The sequence below is a fragment of the Pollicipes pollicipes genome, unplaced genomic scaffold, assembly GCF_011947565.3.
Source record: "Pollicipes pollicipes isolate AB1234 unplaced genomic scaffold, Ppol_2.1 Scaffold_6598;HRSCAF=7821_pilon_pilon_pilon, whole genome shotgun sequence".
Lineage (NCBI taxonomy): Eukaryota > Metazoa > Arthropoda > Thecostraca > Pollicipedomorpha > Pollicipedidae > Pollicipes > Pollicipes pollicipes.
In genome coordinates, this window is record NW_023596906.1 from 125998 (window position 1) to 139461 (window position 13464).

The window sequence follows — 13464 nt, forward strand, 5'->3', positions numbered from 1 at the left end:
TTAAGAAGCATGTCATTGTCTTGACAAAGATAGCCAATTAGAGTATTTCTTATCATGACGTCATCAGTATGTCACACGCCGTCTCTCGCTGCTGGGACTGCAACATCTCATTCCTTATTTGGCATGCATGGCGGCAACGGATACCATTTTTGGAATCCTAATTCCCATTTCATTGCGAGTTTCTCCTGGGAGACGGCTAGGTTGGGTTGGTTAGCGGCCTTGGGTCGAGTATGAACAGCCAACATGTCCGCGAGAATATTTAGTACCAATACTTTTCGAGAGGGAACGGTGCCAGGAACAATTGGTACTAAATACCGCGGAGTGTGGTACGCGTGATACTAAGCAGTGCAGTCGGGAACCCAGAGCTCAACAGCTGAAATGGGTTGTTTAGCAGCGCAGGCGGAAGGGGCGCGGGGGGCACGTGCCTCTTCATTTAAGGTTCCCGCATTGCCTAAAAGCGCCTATGTGCTGGCAAAGAGCGCAAGTCGTCCAGAAGTATTGCTCGAAAAGGTCTGAAGAACCTGGAGGGCCTACCGGTTCTGACAATCAAGGACCCAGTTGGAAGGTCTGTGGGCACGGGGGATGGTTGGAGTCTTTGTCAGGGGCTCCGGCCTACGCAGACCGGCACTCGAATGACAGAGGGCCCTTTGCGTCGATCGGGGACCCCTCGAATCCATACGGGCCAATCTGCTGGTCAGACACCACCAGTACCGCACAGCCACCTTCTTGTCGGTATGGGCGTCACGCCCAGTATGTCTGGTATGCTCCGATATGTCGGTATGCCCGGGCGGCCTAACGGAATGGACTATCAAAGGTCCGTTTGGAGGACATAAGGGCCCGAAGGACTGGCTGTTGGTCACATAAAGAATCGCGGCCCATGGGATCGTGACCTGAAATATCAGCCTGAGGTCCTCTTGTACCGTTTGAAGAAACCCTGAGACGATGCGGGTGTCTAAGTCAGTCAGAGACTGCGAACACCGAGTAGTCAGCTCCATGCCCCGTCTGAGCCATTGAGACCCATTTCCTAGCAATGTTCTGGGTCCCTGACGCAATAATGAGGGGCTCCTGTGTCGGTTAGGGGCCACGGTGCCGAACAGGGGTCCTGTGGCGGCAAGTGGCCCCGAGCCGGAGCGGTGTTTGAGAGGGCCCGGAGAGGGACCGAAGGGCTTCTCGAGACCAAAGATCAAACGCGCGATGGCATGACTGAGGGATCCGAAGGGCTGGCTGTAGGTCCCATTAAGGACTCCCGCCCATAGGGCCGTGATCTCAAATGTCAGTAAGATGGTCTCTTGCACCGATAGGGACCCTTGGGACAGAGCGTTCCTCTATTTCGACCAGAGATTACGAACAACGAACAGTCGGCTCTGTGCTGGTCTGAGCTCTGGGAGCCCATTTCCCAAGCAGGGACAAGGCCGGACCCGCGATTTACATCGGTCGCGCTCATGTATCGTTCAGGGGTCCACAGTGCCTAACAGGGCGTTCTGTGTCAGCAGTGGGCCTCGAATCGGTCAGGGGAAGGTTTGCTCAACAGGTACGGGGACGGGAGCCCAAATGGTAGCGGGTCTCCTGCGTTGGTCGGGGCCGTTAAGCTCAACTGGAGTCTATAAGCCAATTATTTAACCACCTTCGGCTAGCAGGAATGTTGTTGCGTTGATGACGGTTCATGCGTCGATCCGGGGTCAACTGCGGGTCAGAAGGCCTCCCGCATCAGGGAGTGGACTGATGCAATACGATGTATCTTTCTAAGGGCCTCCGGATCAGCCAGAGAATGCCACCCCGTGTCGCTAGAAACACACCGCCGTGGGACAGAATGACCCTCCAGCCCTTGGCCAAGAACAATAACGTGCGCGGTAGTGTACTCAGGGGACCCCTTCACCCGAAATAAGGGGTCTCATCAGTGTTGAATGGATTGGGTCGAAATGACCTCAAAATGCACAAGGCCGTGTTATATTTTACAGAGAACGTTAATTACTTTGCAGAATCGACTGGTGAAACAAATACTATCAAAAGATTGGAGCCCGCGCGCCGGGTGCCGATAGTATAGTGATTCAAAGAAAACTTGACGTCTGGAGGCATTGCTTATGGTCACGAGTGATTTAATGTTTTCTTGATATTGTCATGTATACCAGTGTTGCCTTGTTCACTTTGTTTAGCTCGTACCTCTCGGTTTATTCCAGCGCAATTGTTTGCGGCATAAGCACTGAATACAAAAAACTAGGACCTGAAGCCGTTTTTGATCATATCAAAACATATATTTTCCAATGTATTTGGGTTACCCTCTTCACGTCTCCTCGTAACTAGCAGATTCTTAATTTATCAGAACACAACAGTCGAAATTCTTTGCTGCTCTAACCAGTTTCAAATGACAGAGGTGACCGTCTCGGCCTGAAACTCGGTCGTTTCAAGGTGCAAGTTCGCACGCCTCCATAGGTCCCATGGGTAAAACGGAATGGTCTGATTTGTGCACAACTCAACGCTATAGATCGCGAACCAAAAGTGCCGCGGGGCTCGGAAAAAGGACAGTTCATATGGACAGATCCTATGGTTGCTCACACTGCACTAGATACGTACGGGGTGCCGATAGTGTAGTGGTTGACGCACCTGCTTTACCATTGCGCGTTTGGGAAACCAGGGATACGGGGTTCGATTCCCCGCGGTGCCTGCCCTTCCTGCCAGTGTGAGAGGCGGTTGATGTCACATAGCCCCAGCAGCTGAATGCGTTGTAAACCCTTTATGACGACGACGACGCATTATGCGCATGATCCGATCTGGACCAAAGTATTACGTAAAAACCCTTCTTTTGCCAGGCTGGTTATGAAAATGTGAGGCGATGGTGGATTACAGCCGACGGCTCTCGAGTTAATTTCGACCAAACTTTAATTTGGCTGTGCTTCAACGAGTTTCTCACTTATATACGAGATTCTATATGCTGCCTCGCTTCTTGCTCTTTGTGCCTCATGCTTGCTTTGCCCTATTAGTATCAGACAACGGTGTTGTCTGCGACGTCTCTTGGAGTCTCAATGGAGTTGTTTGCGATGGGGACAAACTTGACGTTTTGGGGTTTAGTTTATTACGATTACCCTTATGGTGCGTTGAACACAGCTGCTTACATATCGGCTCCCTTAAACAAACATTCCTCTGTCCATCCGCAATAAATACACAAGTATACATGCATGCCTATAACGACACAGATAAAGCGTTTCAACAAGGCTCGTATCATAGATTGTGCGCTCATTACTGCTAACCGCAGACGTCACATGACGCATCAATGAAACGTTTCGAAACATCTGCTAGTAGGATAGTCATCGCTTACTAAAGCGCAACGCGATATCGGCGCTCTTAAATACTTAAGCGTGAGCTACAGTGGTACATTCTACGTAAATGTATTGTGCATTGTCGAAGTGCATTTTCCAGTGTTATATTGTACTGCACTGTGCCAATTCGCACTGCGAGTTAAGATCATAGACTTTACCGTGACTGTATGTACTGTCTGTACTGAGCAGCTCTGGAACATGCAGAACCATCCGACACATGTGCAGGTAGTGGGAATGTCACAGAAAATCATGTGCCCAAATTGCCACACTACACTGCTGCGCTGCACTACACTGAGCAGTGCCACACTACACTGCGCGGTGCACTTCTGTCCGTGGCGAAGCTGATCTGGCGTGCTACCTGGACAGGTCTGACCCGCGTACAACCTGAAGGCTTCGCAACTTCGGAGGTTTGCAACACCTGTCGCTTGCTTGACCAGAGACAATATGATGAACGATTTAGTCTTGAGTTTGGTCGTAATTCGCTGGATATCATTGTGCATTTAAAGGTAAGGTCTGAGTAGGTTTTCAGAAACAAAAGTTGCGAAATGGAACGCGCAAAATGTGATTGCGGTCCAGCTGTGGCCAGAAAAATTTGTGTTTAAGTTTATGGAAATATCATGGACCCGTGGAGTATCATGGCTGCATAGAAATATCGCAGTAATTTCATCACTGACGCAAGCGTGTTTACACGGCGATAATGACTGTGATTTGGGAGAAGCTAGGATAGTTCAGCCCACGGTGCCGATAAAGCACGCCTGCTGGCAGGGTCAACTCACGTAATATCGTAGGTAATCACTAACCGCAGCTATCGCAACCGCTTCGCCAACAGCGCGGGGCGCTATGGACATGCCTTACGTCATTGGTGGTGGTGCGCATCGCCCCCTTTTTTGCTCTGGCGTGATCGTGAGCTGTAGGGACAGCCCAGACCAGCGCACTAATAACAATGGAAACCGCTTACAGCACTGCAAACAAAAGGCACGAGGCAGTGGCGTGCGGCGGCGCACACGGCGCGGTCACGCCACACACGCCACGCTCTCACGCACAGGGCGGCGCTAACGCGGCGTGTTTTTCAACAGATTACATGCATGGTAAAACTGGGGAGCCTGTCTCACGGCCGAGAATTAGTGAATGTTGCTCGTCTTCTCGGCCGTTTGAAGACCACGAGCGCGGCTGTCTTGTTCCGTTTCGTAAAGAATGTGACAGGATAGTTTACCACGATAGGCCGTGACTTCACCAGCCCAGAGCTGCAGTCACGGCTGAATTGTGGTTGTGACGAAATATTCTTTAGCGTGTTTTGTTGTGCCATAACACGTCCACCCTGCTAAGACTGGCACTGCTGCCAGTTCCCAATTGGCAGCCACAAGCTTGTTAGATTGACGCGGCTTCTGGGACACATACAAGGTTTCAGTTGTGCTGGACTTTCTGGGAAACCTGGGCTGTTCGACGTGATAACAAACGTTCGACGTGACGTGAAGTAATGGCCGTTCGACGTGATAACAAACATTCTGGTTTTTAAATGTTGCGAACGGCAAATAATCTGAATGCTGCGAGGCAGTATTAATACCAGATGCAATCCAAAAGCCGTCTTTGAAATTTAATCGGAAATTCAACGCCAACATGCAGACGAGCAGAGTTTACACACGGCATGCGGCACATGACATTTGACTGATGACTGTTTGTTCAGAGCTCCTTCGGGCTGAGCAGACCACTTGCAAGAGACATGGTTTTAGAAGAGATGCCACAGATGGAATGCTACTGCTGTCCGCGGCAGATCGAGAGATCGAGACGGTCTCAGTCACAGATCGAGAGATCGAGACCGGCTCAAACACAGATCGAGAGCGAGACCGCCTCAGTCACAACACCCAGTGTGCGAGGAAGATGGAAGGGACGCTGTGCCGCGGCTGGCGACATGTTTGATGATGCCGGCTTCCGCCATGGGAGAGGGCGCGTTTAGCTAACAGTTGCTGACCACCCTTCCGTACTGTGGTGTGAGCGTGATCTTGGTCCTGGTCGGAATTTTGAAATGGTCCTGATAGTGAGCTGAAATAGGTAATGTACGATATTGACCGTACAGTGAGCTTCACCGTGAACTGGTCTTGCAGTCAGCTCATCAATGATCAATAGCTCTTGCCATCATGATCTTAATTGTGAGCATATCTTTATCGTGGTCCGATAGGGAACTGATCGTAACGGCACTGTATCGGCAGGATGATTGCTCAGGTCAGTGATTGGGGATGATGTTATTCGGCACTCCAGTGGAGCGCAAATATTGAAGTCAGTTGCGACTTTGTTGGTTACGGTGGCCGTTCATGACGCAGGCTTTTGTGCAAAAGCTTTCGGGTGGTGGATGAGGCGTGAATTGTTTGTTTTGTTGTCCCACCCACGGAGCAGATATCTTAGCAAGCCGTACTTCATACAGATGACAAATCGTCCGTTACTCGGCACCCGTCCAAGTGACTGGCAAAGCAGGAAAATCTCCCACCAGATGCAGTCGGTGCACATTCAGCACCAAAACTGCCAAAAGCAGAAATACTGGCTGTTGATTGGCGGACAGCTTCGTCGTCGCGGCACTGGTTGGCCAGTGGTGGACCTTGACCGCCGTCGCCGCGGGCGACGAGTCGTTTTGTTCAAGTGGATGAACACGGCTGAAAACAAGCGCGGAGGGTCAGGACGCGGCGGTTATGTACGGTCAAAAGGCGGGCACTAACTGTGAAACAATGGTGTGAAGCATTGACGCTGACGTCAGTCCTCAGGCCATGGGAAACGGAGATAAGTGGACCGGGCGGGGGGGGGGGGGGGGAGCCCTGAGTTTTCTCAAATATTTCACATTGCCTCGAGGACGTTGTCAGAAGGAACAACCAAAAATGGTCATCCCTCCACTACTTGGAAGATTTCCAGTGCCACCGCTCAGATCCGTCGCCAGTCGTTGCCAAATGCTGTTTTAAAGCGGCATATGCACAGGTCCGCTTATCGTTGAACTACCTGTTTTAGGAAATGCTTGATAATTTGTGTTCATGCAAGCGTGTTAGATATTCCGCGACTGTCCTCATATTTTCAGTTCATGTTTCCGCAACGCTTCGGCCGGTTGCTTTTCCATCGTCGTCAGGTATAAACTGGTCCTGAAAAGCGCCATTTCATGCCTGGCGCGAGGACCCGTACGTAGCGCACCATTAAATGGCTTTGGCAGCCGTTAGCTTCGAAGCCACGATCTCACCATTCGTAGTCTGACGCGCTAACCAAGGAGTCTGATTATGCTGGTCGGAAACACCAGTTACGATAGCAGTAGTCCGCCAATGTTTCTTCATGTGTTTAGTTTTCTTCCCAAAGTTAGCCGTGAAATCTGGCGGCCTACCGTTCTGGACTGCATGGAAAATCCGGTGCTGCACTTGTGCATCACGGTCTTCTGAATCTACTACCCGCATGTAACGAACGCTTATACGAGTGTCATGATATTTTCAAATTCGGGCTGAAATGTCATGTCAAATGTCAAATGAGGTTCAGTCAGCAGCACCCAATACCCAATGCAGCTGTGATAATTTCAAGTAATGCTTACAATGCAGCAATGGCATGATACCTGATGCGACGTGGAGGCGAGCGAACGGATGACATGCATGACGCTTGTACAGTTATATTACATAGATAATGTCACAAACTCCGCTGATGAAGCTCAGCACGAGGCTGCCATAAACATGTTCGTCCTTCCGGGCCTACAGAAGTGCGCGATAGCACAATGATTTTTTGGAGTAAGCGGGGCTTTCAAACGAATACAAAGTTGCATTTTCAAAACAAAATCCAGGGGAGGCCGGATTTTCACAGGACGTGCAAATGTACGTGATCGCGTTGGCAACGCGTAACGCATTTATTTATTTTGGACCACACCTATTCCGCCCTCCAGTGCCTCATCTCCGCGAACCATGCATGCTCGCAGTCCTCACCCGATCCTGTAGTGATCGTACATCCCGTAGAAGCCGTGTTTGACGCCGGCGTCATGCTTCCACGGCGACGAGGCGTCCGCGTGCATGGCACCGTGGTCCCGACGTCCGTACATGTACTGCCGGCTGTACCCGTGCTCCTCATCTGGGGACACAGCGCTGTTGTTAAAGGGAACGTTCCATATGGGTGTGAGGTTTTTAAATGAGCTGGTTATTTTTGAGGTACCTCCCTGTAGTTCACAGCTTTGTCCCTCATAAGACAGAAAATCCTTTTGTTTCTGAGCGAAGCATCCGTGAACTTGCGCATACTATTTCGTGCCACCTTATTTGAAGTGACCCAGAGATGCATGCCGTCATAGAAACATCATAAGAAATTCGCCTTCTCAGTGTTCATACTGTGCTTAAGGTTCATGCAGATATGACCATTGTCTTATGCATGTCTGAAGCACGTCAGCACGAATAATCGCGTCAACGGAGATCAGTCGAATTTCAACAAGCTTAACGCGTCAAGTTCAAGTTACGATCACGAACATCATTTGGTATAGATATTTGGGCAGTTCTGCTAGCCATGACGGAATATACCTAGGAATCGAGTAACTTGAGAATATTCCACATTGATATGGGGATTTCAACCGAAATAGCCACCTTGAAGATCATTCGGTGCAGTTCATAGCACTGTCCTTCTCATGACCTAAACCCCTCTAGTTTCTGAGCTACATGCCCGTGAAAATGTGCAGACTGTTTCGCACAGACTGTTTCGGGATCACCCAGGCATCAATGATGCCATAATAACGTCATACAGATTCTGTCATTCTTTTGGCTATGCGTTGTTCAAGGCCGCATAGCCGCCGCATGTATATATATATATATATATATATATATATATATATATATATATATATGTATATATAAACATACTAAAACGGGCACACAAATACGCACACAAACCGATGGCCATTTTTACACGCACAAATAAGCAAGTCATCTAGCGGTGAACTGATTTACTACAAGCGAGTCCGCTTCGGTGTCATTTCTGTTTGGCAGTGACCCTGACACCATAGAAATGTCCCATGACGTAAAAATTCAACGATGACGTATGGAGCAGCACATTTGCTAAAAAGTGATGTTTTGTTATGGCAGGGGTAGGGCTAGGGCAGTTTTTTTGTAATTTAAAGGATACCAATGGTTTTACGTAAGTTTTTATCTCATAAGTCATGTTTGCCTCAAAATCTTCAAGTGTGGAGCATTCGCTTTAATAACCGACACATGTACCGCCGGCTGTACAGGTGCTTCTGAGGATGTAACGCTGTTGTTAACACGCGCTCGGGTCGGGGTCAATTTGACCCCGACGAAGGTCTTTTCCAGACTAACTTCCGAACAGTGTGTGGAAATCATGCCAAAAGTTAGTAAAGTTGTAGGAAACTGAAAAGACAATATTTTGGTGCAATACGTTAAGATATACGTTGACAGGTCGTTAGGCTATAGCAGGTCAAAGCCAAGCTATGGCTGTCACGAAAGGCGATTCCTAGGGAATAGTTAAATTGATGCAAGAACGGAGGGTCAGATGAAATCAGGCAACTTTGAAATTGCTTCACAGAAAATCAGTCCATTGAAATAAGGATTACGAATAATGGCATGGGTCTTGTTTCAGCTAGGAAGGTCAGATCAATGCACAGACGAAACCACGTCATTACTGGAAATCTTGTCGTATGAGATAGTTTGCAATGCTCTTTTCGAGTTCCCCGATCAGAGCGACGTCGAAAGGCATCTTATTTTAACTCCATGAAGGTGAGGGAGGTTACTGCCCTTAAAAGACCCTGGCCAACCTTTCGCTTTGAAGAACATGCTGTCTTAAGTAACTCTTAACAATTATTTTAGACTTCAATATCAAGACTATTTCGAGGGGTTTTACTCATCCTGCCCTTCTGAGGGTCAAATAAGGTCACTGGCATGAACATCAGCAAAGTTTTCCTTAGAACGGGGTCTAGTTTAAAGCTGGTTGCATGAGGAGGTCTGCTGGCACTTCGATACCAATCTGGAGTCTGACCTTATCCGACCTCATGCGACCCAAGAGTCATAACCTACCTCACACAGCCGGTCACCCGGCCGCGTGAGTGCCGTGTGCTGTGTACTGCCGGCTGTGCCGCACTGCTCACCTCGTGGCACGGCCAGTTGTCAAAATACGACACATATACTGCCGGCGGTATCCGTATGCCAGGATTCAGCTATTCACATGAGGTCCATCAGATGCCGAGTACACCCGTCACTCCTCATTCGGGCACTCGGTACAGTTGCACATAAAAAGGATATCACATGCCGATCGCGCTGGCGCTGTTCAGTTCGAGCTTTGATTGACTCGAGTGAGCCTCAAATCAGCATCCAGCAATGCGGCTGTGGTGGTTTTATGTGCTGCTCACGACTGATCACCAGCGTGTTACCTAATGTAACGTGGGACGAGCGACGAGCAGACACATTTGGAAACCACAGAAACGGTTTAATAGCTGCGTAGGGATGTCCGTCTTTCAGGAGAGTCCAGCAGTTTGGCAGGCAGAGTTCGCGGTTATATAGCGTCCTCACGCTCATTAATAAATTAGCGGTTTTCGATTCATTCATTTCAATCGCTTCGATTAAAACATATAAGCAGCTTATTTGCTTTGAGTCGATGCGATGCAGTATCGCCGAGACACCGGCATGTTGGGATCCGCGCTGTCGCTTTCTGCTTGTGGTGAGCAGCCTTTACCTTTCGTATGCTAATCGCAGGAGGCAATTTTACTCACATTGCAATATTGAAGAAACAACACTCCTGATGCTTACAGTCTTATAAAATGCAACTTTTTAACAAAGATATTCCTCGCTTTTGCAAATTTAGGGAGCTGTGGCTATCAGTTGCGAAGATAGATCAGCTTCTACTAAACGTGATGGTTGCGGGGACGAGCCTGACAAGGCCTGCCGCATGGTTATCATGTCTTTTATCGTGTTAGGACGGTTTTCACGTCCGAAATATCATCTGCTCTATGGTTATCATGTAGAGATCTTCAGTCTCATACACGTGCACAAATATTTCCAACGCGTTTACATATGTGCAGTGCACATTTGCTGGTGAGGATCACATCCTCTCCGACAGAGAATGGCGTTTTGAAATTACAGGCGGGGCGAACAGACATATGACTATACCAAGCTCATCAGTTGGTCAGACCAGTCAGAATGACGTCACGAAAAGCCTTCGCTTCGAAACACGCAACCCATAAATGACCTCAGACCGCTGACTTCATAATTAGCATAACCAATCCCTGACGGCTCGACACAATACGGCTGTGGGATATGGACAGGTGATCCACAAATGGCCTCGGTCCACAGATGTTTGCGGGGCTCCCACAAAAGTGCATCAGTGCGGGAGGCACTGATCGGCTGTCTCCCTTCGACTAAGCTTGCTCAGCCTCCCATCTCTGACAGTTTCCACGTCAAGAGAGGCAAGTGCGAGGTAGGGCAAACTTATGTCAGCCAGCCTAAGCCTACCGCTTATTGCCATCCCAGCCGGCGGCGGAAGTCTGACGCGACGCCTACTTTGCAGAGCAGACCAGTAAAATAGCTGGTGTCTCCTTACGTTGCATCTGTTCTATTGCCTCGCATCGCATCTGTGGCGGGATCGAAAAGGCAACGCTGGTCAATGCGCTGGGCATCAAAAATGTACACCATGCACACGAGAGGATAGCGGGTGATAGTGCTACAATGGAATTGTAAACAATCCTATTAAGGATTCATCAGTCAGCACGTGCCAAGCCCAACCTGGCACCTGTGATTGCAACGCGACTGCTTCCAGCTGTTGCGCAGCCGCGACCCGTGGCGAAACCGCCAGTATAATTGGTGAGAGCTGACTGTCGACTGTTTCTCAGGCTCACCGGCGCCTAATACGAGGTGTGTGTGTGTGTGTGTGTGTGTGTGTGTGTGTGTGTGTGTGTGTGTGTGTGTGTGTGTGTGTGTGTGTGTGTGTGTGTGTGTGTGTGTGTGTGTGTGTGTGTGTGTGTGTGTGTGTGTGTGTGTGTGTGTGTGTGTGTGTGTGTGTGTGTGTGTGTGTATGCGTGTGTGTGGCGGGCGGGGGGACACCGTGACCCAGAGGAGGGCTGACCTTTGATTAGTCGGTGACCCTGCGGATGTGCTGTCACCTGACGGCTGAGAGTGACGGCGAGCATCAGCAGGGCGGCTCGCCGGCCGCAGGCCTGCAACACAACCAGTGTCTGACGCGGTGACAAGGAGCAGGGCCAGACTCCGACCCGTAGACGGGAGATGGAGCCAGGGTCTGACCGGCAGAAGGCTGACAGAGCCAGGGTCTGACCCGCGGTCAAGTCTTATGAGCAATCAAAGCGGGAGGTTGGTCGACAATTCGGGAACAAAGTAAGAGTCTGGCCTGCAGCCCGGGAACAGAGTGATCAGACTGCCCTGATCAGATTCAGAGCCGTGCCCACCTTACCAGGATCCATGTTGTGACTCTACCCAGAGCTAGAGTCACACGTAAATCACTCAGGTCACGTCTAGGTATGCGTGCTGGGGGGGGGGGGGCGGGGAGGCATCATAACACCTCCGAAACGTTCAGAGGGCAGTTACTGGGACAGCAGCCGAGTCAGGCCGTGAATTCCGAAAATCCCGCGCCCGGCCAAGGCCAAAGTCATAGACACACGCACGCCACTGCAAAAACCCAAGCCAGACTGGAGTGAGAACGCTGCACCACTGGCCCACGAACGCCGCCCGGCAGCAGAATGGCCCTGGCATTGGTAGGCCAAGGTTCGCGATCAGGAAATCAGTGAAGTGACGTCAATGCTACCCGTCCGATTTATGTGATACCGTGACAAAGCTGTTTGGGTGCCATCTGACAACAGATCACGTATGTTCGTGAAGCACCGCATTTGGCATGGTCGCAACTGGAAGGCCGGTGCCTGGTGTGGGTCGAGCAGCCATGACAAGGTCAGCGATTGTGAACGAAAAGAGCGTAGGTGGGCACTATGTAACTGTGATAATGAATCGAGTTGAGATCACATCGTGCGATGCAAATTAATGCAATGAGTGCACTACCGTTGAGGATGAAAAGTCATGGCATACCCGCGTCCACAAACTCTGAAGTGAACAAACCAGTTTCCGCGTGCCACTGCGGGGACGTAATGCATACACGCACCTGCACGCTTTAACGACGTTTCGCATGCAGGTACTATTTCTAAGGCCCAGTCAAGCACTGTGAGACGCGACAATCATTTTACACACGATAAACAATCGGTTCGAGTAGCAAGATGGCAACAATGTACGCCGCACCTCAAGCTCAGGAGAACCAAGTGCATGCCATCGGTCGGACGCGCCGCTATGCATGTAAACAATACAGGACCCAGCCGTGATGAACACTAATGCCTTGATCCCACGGTGCCCGCACGGCCCTCGGGACGCCTGTTTGACCGGCAGCGGGAGGACCAACTCCAAGCTACCACTGCTGCGCACGTTGTGAACGGGGCAGCCACATGACATGATTTGGGACGGAACGGAACACAACCGATGTGTTCCCAGCAAGTGATGGGTGCGTAAATAACAGTAAATATGTGTTTAGCTATACAGACCGCAGGCAAAACCTGAAGGTGGGGGGGGGGGGGGCGGCTTTGTTCCTTGAGCCCGCCCCTAGGGATAGAGAAAGGGCCGGTCTGCAGAACACCGCGCCCCTCACCTTGGGAGAGTCCGCCATCATGTCGCAGCACCATCACCGAGACGACCGCTGCACCGCTACTGAGCGCGCCCGGTGGTGGCGCGGCCGCGCTCGGAGCCCGACCGTGTTCCCACGTGGCGCACGTGTCTGTGGTGCCGCGCCACCGCCGTGACCCACCCGCTCTGGCCTAGTTTCCCGCGGCGGTAGATGCGGCTCCGCACGGAGGCCCTGACCCCTCACCTCCGGTCGGGGCTCCGCCAATCGGCCGGGCTCGGCCCGAGGCGCTGCAGGGGGGGGGGGGGGGGGGAGCGGCCACCTGCGTCAGCGAGGCGCCATCGCCGTGGTGATGCTGGGCCTCAAGGCTGCGGTGTCGCTTGTACGTTACGAGGGTCGGCGGCGCAGGAAGTGCGGCATGTGCAGCATCAAGTACGTTTCAAATGCGGTGTGAACTTGAACTATCCAAGGTTCGCGGGAAAATAAAGCCTTAATGCCCAAGGAGCCCACGAACCTTCATTTCTTGTTTCCTCGTGCTAATACC

At 50.8% G+C, this 13464-nt stretch overlaps 1 protein-coding gene across 1 annotated transcript; it reads right to left on the reverse strand.

The window, feature by feature from the left end:
• Nucleotides 1–530: 530 nt before the first annotated feature.
• Nucleotides 531–13066, reverse strand: LOC119107016 (uncharacterized). Its single transcript, XM_037230364.1, has 5 exons — nucleotides 12948–13066; nucleotides 11373–11463; nucleotides 7250–7391; nucleotides 5852–5959; nucleotides 531–567 (listed from the first exon to the last, which is right to left on the reverse strand). The coding sequence occupies exons 1-5, from the start codon at nucleotides 12966–12968 to the stop codon at nucleotides 531–533; spliced, it is 399 nt and encodes a 132-aa protein (XP_037086259.1). The 5' UTR covers nucleotides 12969–13066.
• Nucleotides 13067–13464: the final 398 nt, after the last annotated feature.